Source organism: Pipistrellus hanaki (assembly GCF_964339955.1).
Source record: "Pipistrellus hanaki genome assembly, chromosome: 9".
Classification (NCBI taxonomy): domain Eukaryota; kingdom Metazoa; phylum Chordata; class Mammalia; order Chiroptera; family Vespertilionidae; genus Pipistrellus; species Pipistrellus hanaki.
This window is the reverse complement of record NC_140511.1, coordinates 76,178,166-76,199,678: the sequence shown is the minus strand read 5'-3', so window position 1 is coordinate 76,199,678 and position 21,513 is coordinate 76,178,166. Positions and strand designations below refer to the sequence as shown.

Sequence of the window (21,513 nt, the reverse complement as noted above, 5' to 3'; positions counted from 1 at the left end):
GGCTCCCTCCTTTATTCTGTGCCCACATCAGACGTTCCATAAATAAGGGGCTGAGCCCTTCCTCCGACCGCGACCACGCCGGGAGCCGGCAGAGGCCTGGGCAGGCCTGTGGCGGAGGGGCCGGCGGGACGGGTCAGCGAGCTCCGGAGGACCAGCCGGACGGCGGGGCGGCCGGGTCAGGAGCTGCCCCGGATCCGCTCCATGTAGCTGCGCAGCTCCTCGGGGTCCTTCAGCCCCATGTCCTCGCACACCCAGCGGATGTCCTCCTCGCCCGCCACCAGGATGGACTGCACGGCGGGCGCCCCCGCGGGCTCCTCGGGCGGCTGGGCCGGGGGCGCCGGCGCGAACGTCACGAACTCCACGCGCTTCCGGCGCCCCCCGGCTTCTTTCCGGGCCGGGGTGCCGGGGGCCGGGGGGCCGGGGGGGCCGGGGGCGCTGGCAGGGGGTGCGGGAGCCGGGGTTAGGGCCTCCCCGGCCCCGCTCTCACAGGGGCACCCCCTCTCCCCCTCCACGGGGCCGGGGGGCTGCCGGTCGAGCTGGCGGCTCAGGTCCTCCTGGTCGGTGCCCAGCCACACCCAGTTGTGGGGCTGTGGGGAGGCGGGGTCCGGGGCGCTGTCGGGGGGCTCCTTGCGCTGGTAGCGCAGCACGAAGACCACCCCGTTGACCAGGAAGATGAGGATGGCCAGGCAGAAGATGCCCAGCAGCGCGTACATGCCCAGCTCCAGGTTGGTGACCCGCCGAGGGGCGGGGACCATCTCCTCCTCCTCCCCCGCCTCCGCCTCGTCCTCCCCGTCCTGCCCGGCCTCTTCCGTCCGCTCAAACTTGCCCCTCACACCCCCGCCGCCCCCCACACTGCCCGCCGCCCGCCCTCCGCCACCCACACTGGCCTCCGTGGCCGGGGCGCTCCCGGCAGGGCTGGACGGCAGGGCGGGGGCCGGGGTGGGGGCCGGAGGCAGCCCGAGCCACGTGGTGCCCGAGGCCAGGGGCACGCGGTGGCGGCCCCGGCGGCAGGGCTCGGGCGGGTGCAGAGACACGTGCAGAGGCAGCGCCTCGGCGCCCGCCCCACTCACCACCACCCCAAGCCGGGCACCCCGGCCCTCGGCCGGCAGGACGGCGCTGGGCTCCTCGGCCGAGACGGAGAGCCCCAGGTCCTGGCGGGGGTAGAGCTCGGCGGGGGCCAGGGTGTGGTCGGAGAAGGACAGCCACAGGGACAGGGCCACCTCCTGCGGGGCACACACGGGCAGACACGCGAGGGCAGGCACGCATGCACACGATACTCCCACAGAGACAGGCCACACAGGGGGGGGCGGGGGGGGACCAGAGAGGAGACAGACAGGCAGATGGACAGACACGGGGAGAGAGGGGCCGGGCGTCAATCACCTGTCGGCCACTCGGCCCCCGGGTCCGAGCCACCGGGAGGGTCCTCAGCTAGAGCCTAACCCACCTCCCACGGACACGCTCTGGCAGCAGAGAGCTCACTGCCTCCCGGGCAGTCAGTCCTTATTCCAAAAATCCAGGTCCCTCCCACTCCCCCATCATCAACCCCCGCCTGGGGAGCCTGACCCTGGCCCCTGACCCCCGGCCGTCACCTGCTTCGGGGTGGGAACGGCTGTCTGTGCCCAGCACGTGGCGGTGACCTCCCCGGGGTGGGCGGTGCCCCGGCTCAGGGCCAGGCCCAGGCCCATGACCGGCTGCACCCGCAGCTCCAGCACCGAGACCTTGTCATCTGTCACGGCCAGCGCCTGCTCCCCCAGGATGGAGTCCGACAGGGGGGACCGCACCTGGGGGCGACAAGGGGCCGGCGGTGGGGTCCTCTTACAGACAGCCTCTGCCCTCTGCGACCCTGGCACCCCACCAAGGGCTCCGGTGTCTGCTCCCCACCCTCCCTGCTCTGACACCAGACCCTGCACACGCCTGCACCCCAATCCTACCCGTGGGGGGCAGTTCCCTCCTCCCTCCAGACCAGGTCCCCCCACACCTAACCCATCCATCCCCCTCAACCCCGACCCCGCTGGGCTCAGTCCCCCCAGGAGCACCCCCCCAGCCACCCGCGAACATGCCGGGGCCCTGCGCCTTCCTCTGAGGAGCGCTCACCTCGATGGCGGTGACCCCGGGCTCCAGGCCCACCAGGACTCGGCCGCCCTCCAGCGAGGCCACGCGGGGGTCCTGCACGCGGGCGTGAGGCGCCACGAGGCGGGACACGTCCAGCAGCCAGTCGGGGCCGAGCAGGTGCTCCAGGCGGCGGCCGCCGTCCAGCGGATGGGCCGCGAAGGGCGCGAGGAAGCGCACGCCGGCGCGCTGGTACTGCAGCCGGCAGCCCCGCGCCCGCCGCTCCGCCTCCTCCCCCGCGGCCGCCTCGGGCCCCGGCGCCCTGCAGGGAAGGGAGGGGACAGGGGCGGGGCGTCAGCGCAGGCCCCGCCTCCCGCAGCGAGGCCCCGCCCACGGGTACGCCCTATTGGGCCAGGCCTCCACCTGCAGACTCTGAGGGCCGGCCCCATTCCTGATTGGCGCCTGTACCTATCCATCAAGCTGCTCTCCCCGCCCCCTTTCCCTCCTTTTTCTAACTGGGACTTGGAGGAGCGACCCCTCCATGGCAGAAACAGGGTCCCTCTCTGCAGGGTCCCGGGGCTCAGGTTCCTGAGGCCACGCACCCTTGGCCTCTGGTGGGGCAGCCTCCATCTTGACTGATCTAGGCTCTGAGGACACAGCAGTGAGCTATCTTCCAGGTTTGCCTTCTAGGGGAGGGGCGTGCAGGGGCACACCGCCCCCAACATGACGGGTCAGATGACATAGGAGAAGGGCCTGTACCGTCCAAGTATGGGAAGGTGAAAAAGGAGGAGAGTGTGAAGTCAGCAATGATGGGCCGAGGCTGGACCATGAAGGCCGGGATGGGGGAAGGAGCCACAAGCAATTGGGCCGTCTTTCAGACCCCAGGCCCTCTCAGTCCCTGAGCCCTGGCTGTGTCCCCGGCCCTCTCTCAGCCCCCGAGCCCCTGGCTCTGTCCCCAGCCCTCTCTCAGCCCCCAAGCCCCTGGCTCTGTCCCCGGCCCTCTCTCAGCCCCCGAGCCCCTGGCTGTGTCCCCAGCGACTCCGCCAAGGCCAGCAGCTTCTCCAGGCCTCCACGCACCCTTCAGCCGGGCTGGGCACCCTCCAGCCGCGGACCTGCTCCAGCGTGGTGTCCGTCAGCTCGATGCGCAGGGGCAGCAGCGGGGCCCACACGGTCAGCCGCAGCGAGGCCCGCAGCCGGCGCCACCAGAAGTCCACCCGCAGCCCGTGGGCGCCCCGGCTCTCCTTGCCCGTCACAAACACGGCGTCACAGGCCTCGGACACCTGTGGGAGGGCAGGGCGTGGGCCAAGCCGGGGAGTACCAGAGCCCACCCTGACCCCGCCCATGGCAGTTCACTCGCCAGCACAGCGATGCACGTGACAGGGCCTGAGCGGGGGTTGGGGGTCACTGATCTCCCAGGGACTCTGGGGAGAGGTGGTGGGAACAAGATAAGGTGAAGCTGGCACCCCCAAGAGGTTCCCGGGGTCATGAAGCTGTCTCGTGGGGACCGGGATGGGGAAGGAGGAAAGCTGTGCACACTGTGGACTCACCTGCAGGACCTGGGCATTGGCAGACTCGCAGCCAACGTGCTCCGTCACCTCCTCCAGAGCGCCCCCACTGTCCACAGTGACGAGGCGCACGGGGACCCGCCGGGGCACTCCGGTCAGCGGTGCTGTGTTCACCAGCTCCTCGGCCTGGGGGTGCGGGAGGAGCTCAGCCCCCAGCTCTTTGCCCCACGCAGCCCCCACCTGGCTGGGCAGAGGGGGCACCCCTCACCTTGGCCAGCGGGACAAGAGCACGTATGTCCCGCTCCGACACCGGGACCTCCCACACCATTTTGTCCTTCTCTGCCTCCGGAGCCTGGCCTGCGTACTCCAGCTGCCACGTGACGGGGCGCGTGACGGCCAGGCCCCCGCTCGTGCCGTTGTCCACCAGGAAGTCCACCCACAGGAACTCGGACAGCTCGCCAGGGCTGCTGGCAGAGGAGGGAGAAACTGAGAGGGAGGGTCTTTGATCACCCCATTTTACAGATGAGGAAACTGAGGTTCAGAGGTTACATCACTTGCCTGAGGTCACTTGGGGAAAGTGGCAGGGCTGGCATGAAACCCACGCTTCCTGGCCCAGTGCCCAAGCTCTCCTCCAGTCCTGGCCCCTGCAGGACCCTCCACCTTCCATAGCCATCAGGTGGCATAAAGCACCTGACTTCTATCAAGAAGGAAGATTCATGCCCTAACTGGTTTGGCTCAGAGGATAGAGCATTGGCCTACAAACTGGGGGTCCCAGGTTCGATTCCAGTCAAGGGCATGTACCTTGGTTGTGGGCACATCCCCAGTAGGTGTACAGGAGGCAGCTAATCGATGTTTCTCTCCCATCGATGTTTCTAACTATCTATCCCTCTCCCTTCCTCTCTGTAAAAAATCATTAAAATATATTTTTTTTAAATCTAAAAAAGGAAGATTCACTTCCAAGCCCCACAACTGGCACACGACCCCCTGAATAGCCCTCACAGCTTCCTTTGACCAAGTGCCCGCTAGGTGCCACATAATGTTGGCTACACAGCATCTTACTTCATTTTCATAAACCCTAAGGGATGCAGTATCATCCCCATTTTACACATGGGGAAACTGAGGCTCTGGTGGGGGGTGTGGGGGGTGGTGGCAGGGAGATGAACTGGTTTGCCCAAGTAAGTGTCAAAACCAGGATTCAAACAGGAGCTTCAAAACCCATGGCCTTGACCCAGGCTCAGGGCATGAGGAAGAAGCGTGTAAATGTTAAGAAGTGCAGCTGGGCTTTGGGCATAGTAATAGCCCCCCAAAGGGACCCATCGGGTGCTGGGGGGAGGTGGCATGGTGGCTGTGAGGACTGTCACTGGGGGGGCTGGGCATCACCTGGTATGAGACTCACAGACACTGACTGGCACTTGGCACGTGGCTGGGGGTGGATAAAGAGTAGCTGAATGAATGGACTAGTGAATGGATGAATGAATGGATGAGTGGATGGATGGATGAGTGGATGGATGGATGGATGGATGGATGAGTGGATGGATGGATGTATGGATGGATGTATGGATGGATGGATGGATGAGTGGATGGATGGATGGATGAGTGGATGGATGGATGGATGAGTGGATGGATGGATGAGTGGATGGATGGATGAGTGGATGAATGGATGAGTGGGTGGATGGATGGATGGATGGATGAGTGGATGGATGGATGGATGGATGAGTGGATGGATAGATAGATGAGTGGGTGGATAGATGGATGAGTGGATGGATAGATAGATGAGTGGGTGGATGGATGGATGGATGGATGAATGAGTGAATGATGAGTGAATAAATGGTGAATGAATGGATGGGTGAATGAATGAATGAATGAATGGATGGATAAATGGCTGCTCTATCTTCGAACACTGCTTCTTTGAAGGAGTCTGTTCCTTCACCTGCTCACATGGGGAGACGATGCAGAGCGCAGCCTGTGCCCTGGAGCCCGTCATCAGCCCGCAGCCCCCACTGCCCACACCAGGGAACCACCCACCCACCCACCTGGCGTCGGGGGCTGTGGGCCCAGCTCGGTGGCAGGTGATGAGGGTGGTGTGGTGCTTGGAGCCCTTGAGGCGGTCAAGCTTGGCAGCCCAGAGGGTGGGCTGGGCCGGGCGGGCAGCCGTCACGTGCAGCCCCTTCTTCACCTTGATGCTGGGGAGGACAAGCGGGTGCCGTTTGTCAAGGCGGGTGCCATGCTGTGGACGGTCCGGCAGGAGGAAGGGGCTAAGCCTCCCGTCGGGCACCCCGAGTTCAGGTCTGACTACCTCCTCGCTGTCTCCAAGCCAGAAGGACGCAGCCTCGGGGCAGGTCAGCCACATAGCTCTTCCCCCACTCCCAGGGCCACATACGACCCCACTGGACACAGGTCACGGCCAAGCCCAGCATTCAGGCCTCCGGGGCCTGTTTCATGTCATCCCCAGCCGGGACAGCTCTCCATCATTCTGCTTTCCCTACACCCAACTGCTTCCCACACACGCCTTGGCTCCGGCTGGGCCTTCCGCCCGCCCCTCCTTTCTCCACCTGCTCCTCCTCCAACCTCCAGCAACTCAGACGCCTGTCCCTCAGGAAGCTTCCTCGCTGGCAGGAGGAGGGTCCCTTCCTCACGCCCTCACCCAGCCCTCGCCGCACTCTGTGCTTCAGCAGAGCATGCACCCAGCTCACGCCCATCCAGCTCCTTCCCCAGCCCTGGGGACCCCTGGGCCTGGCTCCTCCCTCCAGAGTGGAGACACGGGGCTGGGGGTAGTTTACGTCCAGGAAAGATCTAGTGAGCTCAGGAGGACGTGGGAGATGGGGACGGGACAGGCGCTTGGAGACACAGAGGGAAAGGCACACACAAACCCAAATAGGGAAGAGGCCAGCGGCAGGCGGCCAGCCCTTGTCACTGGGGTGAGGTGGGCCGTTTTAGGGGAGGTTCTTTCTGCGGAGCCGTGTGGGCTCGGAGCAAAGAGGAGGGACCTATGGGAAGGGCAGCAAGCGGGAGATCATGCAAATAAGCGAGGTTGGGGCCAATACCCCTCCTGAGGCGTCAGAGCATTCACTACCCCCAGGCACTGCACTTGCCAGTTTCCAAGCCCTCTCCTGTTCCCTCCCTGGAGCCTCCCAGCTGCCCTGTGAGTCCGCCCCACTAGACCCAGGACCCAGGAGAGCGTCCTGCTTCTGACCTCAAGTCCAGGGCTGTGCCCACTGCCGGCAATCATGGTGCTCGGCCTGGAGGATGGTTTCCAGTCAGAGACCCCAGTGAGGACCCCAGGGGAGCTCCTGCCCAGGCGGCTGCGGAGGCCCCGCCTCGGGCCCGGGACTCACCGCAGGGTCAGGACGCCGGCGGTGAAGTTGTGGCGGAGCAGGAGGCTGGCACTGAAGCGTTGGCCGGGCCACACGGGCACATCGGGCACCCGCAGAGTCACCGCCTCATCCAAGGGCACCTCCTGGTACCGAGGGGGGTCCGCCGGGCGCAGCTCCACACTGCCCACCGGCAGGGCCCGCTCCCCGGGGTCCTCCCCGCCAGGGCCGCAGCCCCCGGGGCCCTCGGCGGCGGGCTCCAGCGTGTAGGCCAGCGTGGCCCGCGTGGGGCCCGGGCGGAACCAGTGGGCGGGGAACTCCAGCTGCACCACGCAGGCGCCCAGGGCCGGCTGCAAGGACAGGGCGGCCGTGGGGGCGGGTCAGGAGCCCCGAGCTGACACACAAGGCTGGCGTGGGCCAGAGACGCTCCCCGGTGACACGGCCAACCAGGGACGGGGCCGGGCGAGGTCTCGGAAGGCGACCACGGGAGCCGAACCGAATGCCTCCCCCTACCCAGCCCTCTTTCTCCTAGGGACACCCCCCCAACCACCCACCCCTCGAGCAGGCACAGCAGCGAGGCCAGCCCGAGCGGGGCCCAGCGCTCACCTGGAAGCGGCAGGCGCGGTGAGCCGTGCCCGCGGGGTGCGTGGCATGGAGCCGGGCACATGGCAGGCTGCCAGGCCCCGGCGGCCAGTCCTGCCCTTTGAGGTGGAAGAGCACGCGGGCGTGGGGCTCTGCGGGCGTGGCCACCGCTTCCACCGACACGGCCCGCACGTCCCACGGGACTGGCCTTTGGTGGGGCTCGGCGAGCCGAGGGGGGACAACCTGCAGGGAGAATGGGGTGCTCAGCACGGCGTGGGGGGCAGTGAGGTGTGGGGAGATGGACGCCAGGCTCCAGGTCCAGTCTGGCAGGAGAGAGCTTCGTGGGCCTCAGCCTCCCCCTCTGGAAACGGGGCCGGGCAGGCCCGAGCCGCCCACGGCAGACCGCGGCCCAGGTCCCGTCAGCCCGGGAGCCCCGGCCCCTCACCTGCTGGGTGGCAAAGGGCGGGTAGGAGGCGCGGAGCAGCGGCTGGGCCCGGGGCCAGGGCTGCAGCAGCAGGAAGGTCTCGGAGCGGGCGGCCAGCGAGGCGTTGGCGGGCGGGTAGCGGCCCAGCTGCTGCACGCGGAAGTGCTCGGGGGCGTCCAGGAGCTCCAGGGCCGCCGGCAGGTACACGGGGTCCGGGGGGCCCTGCTCACAGCCCACTGCGGAGCGGGGGAGAGAGGGCGAGCTGCAGAGCCGGCGGGCCGCGCCTGGGCAGGGGGGAGGGAGGGTACACGGGCCCAGCCCGCGGCATGGGGGCCCCACCGCACACAGACGAGGAAACTGAGGCCCGAAGAGATCGCAGGTAGCAGGTGACAGCTGGGATGAGAATCAGAGCCCAGGACCGAGGCCAGCCCCATGCCATCCCTCTTCCTGCCCTTCTCCCTCCAGCAGAGCCTTACATAACTGCCCCTGGCACCAAGGCATCTGTGGGGCAGCGCTCTCTGGACATGGCCCAGCAGGTAACAGGTGAGTTTGCAGAAGCAGAGACCCTTCCTCTGCCCCCACGCCCTGGCCAGACGTGGCTGGGCGACCCCTCCTCCTCCATCATCACCATGGCAACTCTGCACCCGTTTCCCAAATGTGCTCCCTTCTACCCCATCCCAATCAGGTACCGAGTGCAGGGGATGTGGGTAGGAACAAGAGCTGGGAAGAGAGTCTGGTATTGAGTAACCAGGACAAAGGCCCCCCAACACCAAATCGGGGTGTACCCCACTGACTATCGGTCAGGCCTAACAATAATAATTCACATTTTAGAACACTGGCTATGCGCAGGCTACCATTTAAAACACGTTACGTGCATATGCTAACTTTCCGTTTTTGAAACAACTGAACTAGGTTCTATGACTATTAATCTCGTTTTATGTTCACTTCTTTTTTAAATTCTTTTTATTGATTTCAGAGAGGAAGGGAGAGGGATAGAAACATCGATGAGAAAGAATCATGGATCGGCTGCCTCCTGCACACCCTCCACTGGGGATCGAGCCCGCAAGCTGGGCATGTGCCCTGACCAAGAATGAACTGTGACCTCCTGATTCACAGGTAACGCTCAACCACTGAGCTACCATTTTACGGCTGGAGACAGTGAGGCTGAGAGGCTAAGTGCTTGCTGGGGTCCCACAGTTGGTGCATGGTGGAGCAACCACCAGGCCACCCTGCCTCCACGCTCTGCCTCTCTCCCCACCCTGTGCTCCTAGACTCTGGGTCTCTCCCTCCTCCTTCAGGGCCAACAGAGAATGCCGCCTCCTTCAGGAAGCCCTCCTTGATTGCTTGCACTCTCACCCATCCCCTCCGCTATGTGCAGCTCTGGCTGCCTCCTCTGAATTGGTTATCTTCCTGTTTATCACCGGGGACCTGTGTAACTGATCCCGGATCACACACTGGGCGGCTCTCCCTGGAGCGGAAGTCCTAGGAGCCCGGAGACGGGCATTTACACCCTAGCTCGGCCTCGGGGAAGGCTGGGCCAGCCCTTTAACTCTGAGAGCCTCTGCCCCGGCACCTGTAGGACCGGCACTGTGACCCGGAGGCGGGAGAGGGCTGTGGCGTGTGGAGCAGAGTGGCTGCCGCTGCTAATGGACATGATAGGCGCTCCTTGCTGGGGGAGGGTTCCGGGCGCGGGTCCCCGGGGAGGGGGCAGGTGGCTGAAAGCAACCCAGAGCCACTCCCTCCCAGCCCCACTGCTGGGCTGGGGTCTTGATGGTTTCAACCTCCTTCGTGATGCTCCCCATCATCGATCATGTATCTGAGACACTTAAACACCCCCCGCCCCCCAGTGTAACAGGTGATGCCTATGGCTCCGGGGGCAGCCCCTGGCCCCCTCCTCCTGGGTAATGACAACATGCTGGGAGGCCTGACTCCCACGGACTTCCCGCATCCAGATCTCTGCTTTTCGGGGGAGAGGGGTGGAGAACGCCTCTCTGTGCCCCATTCTTCCGTGGCATCATCCATCTACAGCCCATGCCAAGGGCCTCTGCCCCCTCCAGGGATGGGGTTCCCTGAGTGCCAGGAAGGCACGGATGGGGCGATCTCTTGGGACTCCAAAGTCAGGGAACTCCCTGGGGCAGGGAGAGCGGCTGCCTATCCACCTCCGAGGTCCCTGCAGAGGGGCAGCTCCCCGCCCCGGGGCGGGTTGATGTGGGGGGACAGGCTAGCAGCCACCGGGTGCAGCTCCGAGGCAGAGCAGGGAGCCAGCGCCGGGCCGGGGCAGCCGGGGCAGAGCCGGGCTTGAGGGAGGCTGTGGGGTGTGGCCTGCCCGCTGTGCTGGTCGGATAGGGGTGCGGGGTGGTGCGGGTGAAGGCAGCCACGGGGCAGGTCCCCGGGTGAGGGCTCCCTAGCGCCCCGGCGCCCTGGGCTGAGTCCGGGCACCGCAGGCTCCCGGCGCCCGGGCATCCCTGGAGCTCGGGCTCGGCCCGGGCCGGCCGCCCCCCACCCCCTCCGCTGACCTCTCACGAAGCGCAGGGCGAGGGCCGCCAGGAGGCAGAGCGCGGGGGCGCGGGGTCCCCGGGGGGCCGCCGCCGCGCGCCCCTCCATCCGGGCGCGTCCTCCGCAGAAGGCGGGCCTAGGCGGGCGGTCCAGGCCGCGGGCCGCCCAGCATCTCTGCGCCCGCCGATCCGATCCCGATCCCGACCCCGACCCCGACCCCGGCCCCGGCCCCGCGCGGAGTCCCGGCCGCACAGCCCGGCCGCGGCGGCAGCTCCAGACAATGGAGCGGAGCGCGCGGAGCGGAGGGGCCGTGGGCGGGAGCGCGGGGCACGCGGGCTGTCCCTCCTCCCGCCCGCCCGCCCGCCGGGTCCTAGTGCCCTCCGCGTCCCCTCCCGGGCGCCCCAGCGCCAAGGGGGGACCGAGGCCCCCGCCCTGGAGGCGGCCCGCAGGGCCGGACCCGCCGCTGCCCAGAGGGACAGGACGCCGTGCGCTCGGTCTCAGATGCTCCGGACTGAGGAGGCGGCCACCCCCTCGGCCTCCCCTCCCCCTTGACACGCAGCTCCCCTGGAAAGGCGTGTGACCCTGGAATCCAACCGGAATTCAAGGACAAGGGGGGACCCTGCAGCACCGGGTGAAAAAGGGAGAAAGGGGTCCACAGGACCGGTGACAAGCACGTGGCCCGCCCTGACCGAGGCCCGGGCCCCTGCCCGGAAGGGAGGACTCCAGCGCAGGCAGCTGGTTTCACGCCCAGCCCCATTCCTGGGACAGGCCCGTGGGCGTGGGAAGTGTGAGGACTTGTCTCTGCTCCCCGTGAAGGCCGGCCTCCCAGGTTCTTGCCTCCCAGGTCCTTGCCTCCCAGGTCCTTGCCTCCCAGGTCCTTGCCTCCCAGGTCCTTGCCTCCCAGGTCCCGGCAGCCTCCGGGCCAGGCAGCCTGCTAGGCCGCTGGGAGGGTCCAGAGCGGACACTAACAGAAGGTCTCCAGGAAAGCTGACAAAAGAACCTGCCCCGGCCCTCCACCAGCAGCCCAGCCTGCGGGCTGGGTCAGGAACTCCAGGGCGGGACACCCTCTATGGGCAAGGAGGAGGCGCTAGTCTCCTGGCTTAGGGCCAGCCTTTGACCCCTGCATGATGGGGGGGTTGGTGGGGGGGCATGGGGTGCAGTCAGCTCCTAGAAGGCTAATAACAGGGCAGGCCTCCCTCATTCCTCAGCTCCTGGAGGGAAGGGTACCTGGTACCAGTCTGCCTTCCTTCCCCTCCCCTCCCGCCTTCCCTTCCCACCAACCTGGCTCGGCACTGGGGGACAGGTGGGCTAGAGGTGAACTCTGCGGAGTGACGTACACAGCACAGACAATGGAACAGCGTGCACTTTATTTAACACCACCAGGCGCTGGTAAAACACACATCACGCCAGCTGTGACTCCGCATCAACCTTGACAGTGAGAACTGGGCACTAGTCACTCTCCACCTCACGTGTCACATGCCGGCGGGCAGAGGGTGCCGGCCCACTGGAGCCTCCAGGGGAGAAGGAGCGCCGAGTGGAGAGGGGTCTGCAGACTCCCCCTGCTCCCCGAAGAGCATGTGAAGGGAAGGGGGTGCCATCGGTGTGTCTGCTCCTTGACACCCCCCAGGCCATGGGGGTGGCCTGGTCACAGCTCCTCGGCGGAGGGAGTGGAGAGATGGAGGCCGCCTGCAGCTCCGCAGACAGGATGAGTCCTTCGTCCTCGGTCCCTGAACCCCCACGGGACCGAGCCACTGCTGGGCCTGCTCGCAGGCACCCTCTGGAGCAGCCAGCCTCTGCTTCGGCTGAAGGGAAATCACGACACAAAGCAGCCACAGCACACTTTCCTACACACAGTAGGACAGCGGCAAGCTCAGGGCCCCGGGCACACACAGGGCCCCGGGCACACACAGGGCAGCAGGTGAGCGCAGGGCCCGCTGGCTCGGGTTAAGGCACTTGTAACAGACTCAATGTCCCTCCCGCCCGCAGCCCTACAGGGCAATGTCCCCCTCCCTTCCCCTCAGGTCCCGCCGGCCCTGCTCTCCCACCCGGGCAGGAAGGGAAGGAGCGGGCCTGGAGGGCAGTGGTTGGGTTGGAGTGCAGGGCAGGGAGGGGACACAGGGAGGGAGCTGGGACCCGGCAAAGGCGAAAAGGACAGGAGAGCAGCAGCGGGAAGGCGGTGGCCGCAGGACCACAGGCCGATGGCAGTGATGCTCAGAGAGCAGAGGCATGAGCTGGGGGCGGAGACGGCTGGGGGCGGAGAAAGGGGTCCAAGGAGGAGCAGGGACGGGTCTCCTGCCCTCTCAGCTGGGGGGCTGGGGCAGAGGTAAGAATCCTGAGGGTCCAGAGGGGGCAAGCGAGGGGCAGGGCTGGAAGGAGGGCCAGCGCCCCGGAAACAGCTCAGGTCTTTGGTTCGGAGGCGACGGAGGTGCGGGCGGCCTCACTCCTCGTCCAGGCCCCGGGCGCCCTTGGCCGCGCGCCTCTGCCGCCAGCGCATCTCCTCCACCTGGCGCTCCAGCGCTCGGACCTTGGCCTCCAGCTGCACCCCCGAGGCCCGGCTGCCCGTGAGCCGGCTCAGCAGAGCGTAGAGGGTCAGCAAGCCCAGGAGGAGCAAGGCCCGGGTGGAAGGGTCGGGCACCGAGCGCACCAGGGCCACGAAGCCGACCAGGAAGACGACGAGCTTCAGGCCCCACAGGATGCGGCCCAGCAAGGCCAGGACCAGGCCGAGCAGCAGGGACAGCAGCCAGTAGGCGACCAGGGCCCCCGCGCCCCACAGCAGGAAGGTCTGCACCTGCCCGGGGCTCAGCTGCAGGACCTGGGTGAGGTGGTCTCCTGCGGGGGAAGAGTCAGAATCAGCCAGTCTGCAGAGGTGATGGGCCAGCGGGGGTGGGGTGGGGAGGTGTCATGGGGTCGTTCAAACCCAACGAGAGGGAGGACTTGCACCCCCTGCAAAGGGAAAGAAACCCCCTCCACGGGGTCACACAGCTGCAGGGACGTGAGCCTGGTTAGGTCCCTGCCTTGGCTGAGCCAGTTTCACCTACAAAAGGGAAGTAACCCCCGGCTGTGGGAGCTCCATGCGAGGCTACGGCTGAGCGTGATGCTCCGACGACGACGGGAGGCTGACTGGCAGGGCCGGCGTTTCTGGCCTGCTATTGAGCTGGCCTCTGGGGAGCCCTGGGAGGGGGCAGGAGGCTGGGGGAAGTTTAGACCCTAGAAAGGCAGACTCCCACAAACAGGAAGTGATGGGCTAAGCCCCAGCCGCCCCACCAACTCCCTGCCACTCACCATCCAGCCCCAAGGCGTTCAGCAGCTGGGCGGCGATGCCCGACAGAGCGAAGAAGCCCACGGAGATGCAGGAGGAGACGGCCCCCAGCACCTGGGACGTGGTCTGCGGAGAGATGCACCCATGACAGTGAGGCTCCTCGCCAAGCCTCCAGCCAGGCCCAGCCAGCCCACAGGACTGGCCCGCCCAGGCCTCGGAGGGCCCCGCCCCAGCCCCCGCCAGTGCCCGGGCACGGACAGCAGGCCGCTCCTCCTTCCTGGGCAGAACCCAGGACACCCGAGCCCTAACGCAGAGGACCTGCAGGCACACTGTGCGGGTGGCAGTGGGTGTATGTGGGTGGGAATCACCAGATCCCATTAGGTGGGGGAGAGAGCCCCGCCCCCACCTCTACGGGCAAAGAAATGGGGCAGGGCTGGCTGTTAGGTCACATTAGGTCACATGCAGACAAAGCCTGACTCTACAGGGGCCAGTGACGTGGTTTGTACAGATGGCTCCTTCCCCAGCCTTTCTGGCCAGGAAGGCAGGAATTGGGGGGGGTGGGGGGGTGGAGCTCAGGGCCTGCAGGTGGAATTCAACCAATGGGAGCGCGAGAGGCAGGTGTGCCTGCTTCATCGTGTGGAACTGGGGGCCACCGGGGGTTGTGACACACAGAGGATGCAGAGCCTCCTCCTCTATCCTCAGTGTGCGGTCCCAGCAGGCACCACGCCCTCACCTCGGAGACCAGGTGCATGGTCTCCGGCCCGATCCAGTCATCCAGGGTCCCCCGCACAGACCGGCCCATCTGGCTCAGGAAGTCAGCGGGCACCTCCCTCTTCTGCCTGCTGGGCGGCACGAAGTCTCGGGAGGGCTCGGACGATGCTGAGTGGAGGAGGAGGGCCACGAGGACCAGCAGGACGACTTGGGACAGATGGCTGCACGATGGCCACATGCTGCCTGAACCGGCCATGACTGGTCTGCAGGGAGAGAGGCACAGGGTGAGCAGGGAAACGGGATGCCTCTGCCACGGCTCCCCTCTACCTGCCCGGCAGGGGAGAAGGCGGGACCGGCACTTCCCGCTCCAGCTGGGCACAGCCGCCCACTCCCAGGCTCCTCTCTCATACTTCACCCCGCATGCCAGCCAGCCAGGAGCACTGCTCAGCGCCTCAGCGGGCGAGAGCGGCCTAACCCTCACTCCCGCTCTAAACACCGAAAGCCTGTCTGTGTCTTAGGTGCTTTGGGCTTAAGAAATAATAAGAATATAAGGCGTGGTTCCCAAGGAGATTATAATCTACTTAAGATAAAGCTAATAAAATTTTTTTAAAAACTTAAAAATAGCGCCCAAATGGGATTGTCCGAGTATAATGTCATCCAGAAGGCACCCGGCCACTGCTCCAGCAGGAACACGCGCAGTGCCAGGCTGGTGCAGGAAGACGGGAGGGCGGGCCAGCCCTGTCCCTGCAGAGCAGAGGCGGACGGAGCCTAAGCCTCTGCTCTCAGGCACAGGCGCACGGGGTGCAGGGCCGCAGCGGATTCCGATGCGCCTGCTCCCGGGTCCCGGGAGCTTCGCCAGGGCTGGTGCTGCGCCCCACACCCAGGGGTGCCGGCACTGCCCGGAGGTGCCCAGGTTTAGACACAAGCTCCCGGGGGGCTCCACTGTGCGGAAGGAAGCGAGACCCACATTCTCAGAAGGCCCTCTGCTCCCCGCCACCAATGGAGGCAAAAGTTGAGAGCACCACCTTTAAGAAAGGATATTCTTCTTTCTTCTTTTTTTTAAATATATTTTATTGATTTCTTACAGAGAGGAAGGGAGAGGGATAGAAAGCTAGAAACATCGATGAGAGAAAAACACCGATCAGCTGCCTCCTGCACACCCCCCACTGGGGATGTGCCCACAGCCAAGGTACATGCCCTTGACTGGAATCGAACCCGGGGCCTTTCAGTCTGCAGGCCGACGCTCTATCCACTGAGCCAAACCGGTTTTGGCAAAGGATATTATTCTTAATAAAAAGCTGCCCTTGCCAAAACCGGTTTGGCTCAGTGGATAAAGAGTCGGCCTGTGGACTGAGGGATCCCAGGTTCAATTCCAGTCAAGGGGTATGTACCTTGGTTGCGAGCACATCCCCAGCTGATCAGTGTTTCTCTCTCATAGATGTTTCTGACTCTCTATCCCTCTCCCTTCCTCTCCGTAAAAAATCAATTATATATATATATATATATATATATATATATATACATTTTTTTTTTTAAAGCTGCCCTTGCCTGTGTGGCTCAATGGATAGAGTGTCGGCCTACGGACTGAAGGGTCCTGGTTTCAATTCCAGTCAGGGCACAAGCCTGGCTTTTTGGCTCAATCCCCAATAGGGGGCGTACAGGAGGCAGCCGATCCATGATTCTCTCTCATCATTGATGTTTCTCTCTCTCTCTCCCTCACCCTTCCTCCCTGAAATCAATAGAAAAACCAGGACTTGAACCCAGGTGCATTGGACAGCAGACCCCTTGCACACAGCTCCAGCCACACGGCTGCCAATGTGCGTTTCCGAGGTGGCACGGAAAGCCGCACAGATTATCCGGAAGCGAAAAGGAAGTAGGCACCTATCAATGACTTAGTGGTGACAATTCACTCCACCCCTTCGGGTTCTGTGCTCGATGTCGTGGTCGTGTTCCGTGATGCGACAGGCAAGTCAGGACCCAGCCAGCGCTGACTCAGTGAAGCAGGGAGGATCAGCCAAGAACCGTTTTCAGTACCAACCACTCAGGGCCTCCATGCTCCAGAGACGTCAATCAGCCCTTCCAGGCCCCGCCCCCAGATGAACCTGCAGCTCCAGGGCATTCCTGGCTCAGAGGCTAAGCCAGGGTGGGAGGAACAGCCGGGGGCGTGAAGTTTCCCCCTACCAGGGCAGGCCGAGAGCTGGCCAGAAACCAGAGCCCTCAGAATGGAGGAGAGGGGAGAGAGGGTGTTCCCTGTCTTGCTTTGTGGGAAAGAGAAGGGTTTAAGAAAGGGTTATCTTTTAAAATATCGAATTCGGGCACTTCCTGGCCCTGAAACAGCTGCTGGAATCTCCCCTGAGGCCTGTGGGACCAAGCAGGGCCAAGCAGCAGGCAATTCCCGACGGACCACCCAGGCTGGACCGCCTTCTACTCTTCTTGGCACAAATCAAGCAGCAGATGGCTCCTGCCAGCCCGGGTCCGAGGCGAGGGAAGCCGGGGCTCCTGGCCCTCTGGGTCACAGGCGCCTGGGACTGACAGGGCAGGCAGGCCTGCTCTCTCGGTGCGATCCTATGTCCAAGGAACTCCCCCAACAGGAGTCACATGTCACCTCCTCCATCCTAAGTCAGCATGACATGAGCTGCTCCCCCCACGCAGCCTGCTGAGGTCTGCACTGGCCTCCACTGTGAGGCGGCCACCTGCCCCAGCTGAGGGGAGCCGGGGACCCTTAAATCAGCCCTCCGCAGCGAGGCCCCCCCTGCGGCTGGCCTCCGGGGGCGCTGGGAGCCTGGAAGGCATTCTGGAGGTGTCCTGAGCAAAGAACAGTGCAGGAGGCTGGCGGCTGTGTCTCCCCTGTTTTCTTTTTCTTTTAATATATATTTTATTGCTTTTTATAGAAAAGAAGGAAGAAGGATAGAGAGTCAGAAACATCGATGAGAGCCGGGACCGGTTTGGCTCAATGGATAGAGCGTCGGCTTGGGGACTGAAGGGTCCCGGGTTCGATTCCGGTCAAGGGCATGTACCTTGGTTGCAGGCATATCCCCAGTAGGGGGTGTGCAAGAGGCAGCTGATCGATGTGTCTCTCTCATCGATGTTTCTAACTCTCTATCTCTCTCCCTTCCTCTCTGTATAAAATCAATAAAATATATTTTAAAAAAAAAGAAACATCGATGAGAGAGACACATCGATCAGCTGCCTCCTGCATACCCCTTTCTGGGGATGTGCCCGCAACCAAGGTACATGCCCTTGACCAGAATCGAACCCGGGATCCTTCAGTCCGCAGACCAACGCTCTATCCACTGAACCAAACTGGTCAGGGCCTCCTCTGTTTTCTTGAACAGGAATCTCTGTTCTTCCGAGTGAGTCCCAGCCAGCAAGAGCCTGACCCCGCGCCGCTCTGCCGCACACTTTCTCACTAAGGAGCCGCGGAGGTCACGGCAGGATCAGCCTCGGCGCCGAGGGGAAGCATGTCTGATGCGGCTTCACCCCCTGCAGCGGCGGCCTCTCGCAGCCATTGTCACAGCTGTGTGTGTGGCTCTACTGTGTGTGTCGCTTTGTGGTTCACACGGTGCTTGCTGTCCCACCTCTTCACTCAGCGCTTAAAGCTGTGTTACGAGGTATTGCGATCTCCGTATCTTACCCAGAACACTATGGCTCAGAGAGGTCAGGCCACTTGCTCAGGTTTACAAAGCAGGACTGGGACTTGATCCAGAACCCAAAACCTACATCTTGCCCTTTCGCTCATTCCACACCCTCTCTCGGCACCCGTGAGACCTGGTCCCTGCCCTCGAGGGACGTTCTCCCCAATATCAACAAGCCCCAAGTGAGTGGCCACCCAGACCCCAGGACAAGGCCACCCACAGGGGCCCGCCTGCTGGGCTCACAGGTCCTGGTGTGCATACAAGCAAGGGATGAGGACAGCAGAAACCGGGGACCAGACCTGCCCCTGCCGCTCAGGCCGAGGCACTCTGGCTCGGGCAGGGCCGGGGGGGAGCACTCGGGCTTGGGCAGGGCCGGGCGGGGGGGTGGGGGCACTCTGGCTCGGGCAGGGCTGAGGGGGAGCACTCTGGCTCGGGCAGGGCTGAGGGGGAGCACTCTGGCTCGGGCAAGGCCGGGGGGGCACTCTGGCTCGGGCAGAGCCGGGGGGGCACTCTGGCTCGGGCAGAGCCGGGGGGGCACTCTGGCTCGGGCAGAGCCGGGGGGGCACTCTGGCTCGGGCAGAGCCGGGGGGGCACTCTGGCTCGGGCAGAGCCGGGGGGGCACTCTGGCTTGGGCAGAGCCGGGGGGGCACTCTGGTTTGGGCAGGGCCGGGGGAGGGCACTCTGGCTCGGGCAGGGCCGGGGGAGGGCACTCTGGCTCGGGCAGGGCCGGGGGGGCACTCTGGCTGGGGCTGAGCCGGGGGAGCCCCCGGAGGGGAACGGCTTCCTCTAGCTGTGGCAGCGGGAAGCTCAGTGTGAGGTGTGGCTTGCTGAGCGGCGGGCTTCCTCTGCTGGCATACTTTCCCGCTATGAATCACCACGGGCAGGAGGGCGGCCGACTTGGTGCCTCTTTGGGCCCCGACTTCCTCATCCTGGGGCAGCACTGATTCTCAGCTGTTCGCCCGTCAGCGTGGCCGGTGGACCCTGTCACAGCAAGGGGGTCTGTCCCCGGGGGCCGACTCTCTCTGGCTCTCCCCGAGAGGGATCCAACGTGTGTTTTCAGAGCTCCTCGGGAACTTCTGATGCAGAACCACGGTTGGGTCGGCAAGTGAGGCAAAAGTGTACTCCAGGCAAAGCCCTGAACGCATACCTCCATTTTGGTCCCAGGCTCAATTCTACCGCAAACTGGAAGCCGCTAGCTCCTGCCTGTGACTTTACTGAGGCCCAGTCTCCGCCAATGGACAACGGGGGTAAGCTGGCCTGGCTCTGCTAGAACCCAGCGCACTGCACCCACCGAGAGAGACGGCAGGCGCAGCACAAAAAGACAAGAAATAGGAAAAAGAACACAAAGGGATGTGCAGTGCCCAGACCCTGTGGGTGGCCTTACACTGACCACTGCACTGCCCCGAGCTTCCCGGACTCCACGCCTGCCTCCCCTTTAGGCTCTGAGCACCCCCTGGTCCAGACCCCACAACTAACTTCTCCCGGACTCCCCAGCGCCCGGCACAGCATGGCTCATCCGAGCTTGTTGGGACCGTTAGAAGCCCGGCCAGAAGCTGGGAGGGTGCCGTGAGGGCAGCCGCGGGAGCCATGCAGACAGGTGGGGGGTGGGGGATGCTTATTTTAAAGTTGATCCAACAGGCAGCGGCTGCCCAAGGACAGCCGGTGTGGGAAGGAGGCTCCCAGACGGAGGGGAATGAAGTCAGCGTCCCGGCAGGTGGGGGCAGCCCCGCCAACCCCGACAGCTGCTTCCCAGCCCCTGTTGGGGGGCAGGGCAACAGGCAAAGGGGCAGCTTCCCAGCCCAACGGAGCTCACCCCAGGGCCCAGCCTACCCGAGACAGGGTGTCAGCGGCATGTGCTATTTCCAACAGCGTGTCCCCTGCCAAGCCCTTGCTGGGTGGCGTCTCTGGCAAGGGACCCGGCACGGCCCATGGGTTCAGGGTACCCCAAAGGGCTCGGAGCGAGGCCGCCCGAGGCTGGGCCGGGGTGGGGGGAACAGAGGGCGGGGGTCTGGGGCGAGGCGCTCGGCACTGGCCTTGTCCCCCAGCCTGACCGCGCCTCGCCTCCGCCGATCTCCTAGCAGCCTCGGAACCCTTGGCTCCCAGGAAACGCGTGCCTCCCGTTGCCTAGTAACGACGCCCCCTGTTGCGTAGCAACAAGGATCCGGGTCCCCAGTCGGACCCCTCCCCAGTCTAGCTCACCCAGCCTCGCGGCTCCGCCCCGGCCCCGCCTGCGTGGCCGCCGCCTCCCTGGCCCTGCCGGCCGGCCGGCCCCGAGCCCCGGTTTCAGCTCACACTCACCCGCCTCCGGCCAAGGCTGCCCTTCACGTGCGACTTGGCTAAACGCGCCACCGAACCCGCGCCTCGATCCCCGGGCGTTGGTTTTTCGTCTGCGCACGCGCGAGGCGGACGCGCCCGGGCCCCGCCGCTCCGGCCCGCCCCGCTGTGCGCATGCGCCCCCCGCCCGGCGTTGTTTTCCCCGAGCTTTTCCCACCGGAGCGCCGCGGGGTGGGCGGCTGGAGCTGGGAGCGGAAGTGTGGCGGGAAAGGGGAAAGGCGTGACCCCATCTGGGCTGCAGGGTGGGTAACTGCATCTCTGAGCTCGGGGTCCGACCACCCCCGCCCGCCAGCGCCTCGGCATTTGGGGCGATGTGGTGCCTGAGCCGCGGTGCCTGCTGGGCCGCGTTCTGAGGAAGGGGTGCTCCGGAGCCCTTGGTGTTTTGAGGACCTTTTCTCGCTAAGAAGGCGCAGAGGGAAGAGGGTTGGAGCAGTTACAGCCGCCCGGCGCCGGGCAATGCGCCCGTTCCCTCCAGGAGCAGTCCCATGCCCAGGCTGCAGGGGGCGCCCGGCCGTTCCGTTGCAGAGAAGGAGGGGCGCCAACTCTCAGGCCCCCATCTCTGCTAAACACAGGCAACATGGGGGGAAGATGGGGGGGCGGATTTGGAAGGAGGTGACCCCTTGCCGGTTTCATCTCTATGAGTCTCAGTTGTTTCCACTTGACTGTAAAAGGACCGCGCAGTAGGTGTGGGAATTCAATGAGGGAACTAAACACTGAGCATCCCAGTTGCCTTAGCCCAGTGGTCGGCAAACTGTGACTCTCGAGCCACATGCGGTTCTTTGGCCCCTTGAGTTTTTAGCAAAGGCCAGCTTAGGAGTGACCGAATTAAGTTAATAACAATGGACCTACTTATATAGTGTAAGTTTAAAAAATGTGGCTCTCAAACCGGTTTGGCTCAGTGGATAGAGCGTCGGCCTGCGGACTGAAAGGTTCGATTCCGGTCAAGGGCATGTACCTTGGTTGCGGGCACATCCCCAGTGGGGGTGATGCAAGAGGCAGCTGATTGATGATTTTCTCTCATTGATGTTTCTAACTTTCTATCCCTCTCTCTTCCTCTCTGTAAAAAATCAATAAAATATACGGTATATTAAAAAAAAATGTGGCTCAAAAGAAATTTCAATCATTGAACTGTTGATACTTGGCTCTGTTGACTGAGTTTGCCGACCACTGCCTTAGCCGGTTTGCCTCGGTGGATAGAGCATTGGCC

At 64.3% G+C, this 21,513-nt stretch overlaps 2 protein-coding genes across 3 annotated transcripts; both read right to left on the bottom strand.

The window, feature by feature from the left end:
- Nucleotides 1-174: 174 nt before the first annotated feature.
- Nucleotides 175-10,681, bottom strand: TMEM132A (transmembrane protein 132A). Of its 2 annotated transcripts, none has more exons than XM_084893646.1 (11): nucleotides 10,388-10,681; nucleotides 7,893-8,107; nucleotides 7,472-7,690; nucleotides 6,890-7,215; nucleotides 5,588-5,737; nucleotides 3,823-4,021; nucleotides 3,597-3,740; nucleotides 3,127-3,329; nucleotides 2,095-2,371; nucleotides 1,590-1,781; nucleotides 175-1,223 (listed from the first exon to the last, which is right to left on the bottom strand). In XM_084893646.1, the coding sequence occupies exons 1-11, from the start codon at nucleotides 10,473-10,475 to the stop codon at nucleotides 177-179; spliced, it is 3,060 nt and encodes a 1,019-aa protein (XP_084749772.1). In that variant the 5' UTR covers nucleotides 10,476-10,681; the 3' UTR covers nucleotides 175-176. The 2 variants fall into 2 exon arrangements, with proteins under 2 accessions (XP_084749772.1, XP_084749773.1); XM_084893647.1 differs by having other exon boundaries at nucleotides 3,823-4,018; nucleotides 10,388-10,680.
- A 1,036-nt stretch (nucleotides 10,682-11,717) lies between these two features.
- TMEM109 (transmembrane protein 109) lies at nucleotides 11,718-20,416 on the bottom strand. Its single transcript, XM_084893533.1, has 4 exons — nucleotides 20,271-20,416; nucleotides 14,360-14,600; nucleotides 13,650-13,752; nucleotides 11,718-13,196 (listed from the first exon to the last, which is right to left on the bottom strand). The coding sequence occupies exons 2-4, from the start codon at nucleotides 14,591-14,593 to the stop codon at nucleotides 12,805-12,807; spliced, it is 729 nt and encodes a 242-aa protein (XP_084749659.1). The 5' UTR covers nucleotides 14,594-14,600; nucleotides 20,271-20,416; the 3' UTR covers nucleotides 11,718-12,804.
- Nucleotides 20,417-21,513: the final 1,097 nt, after the last annotated feature.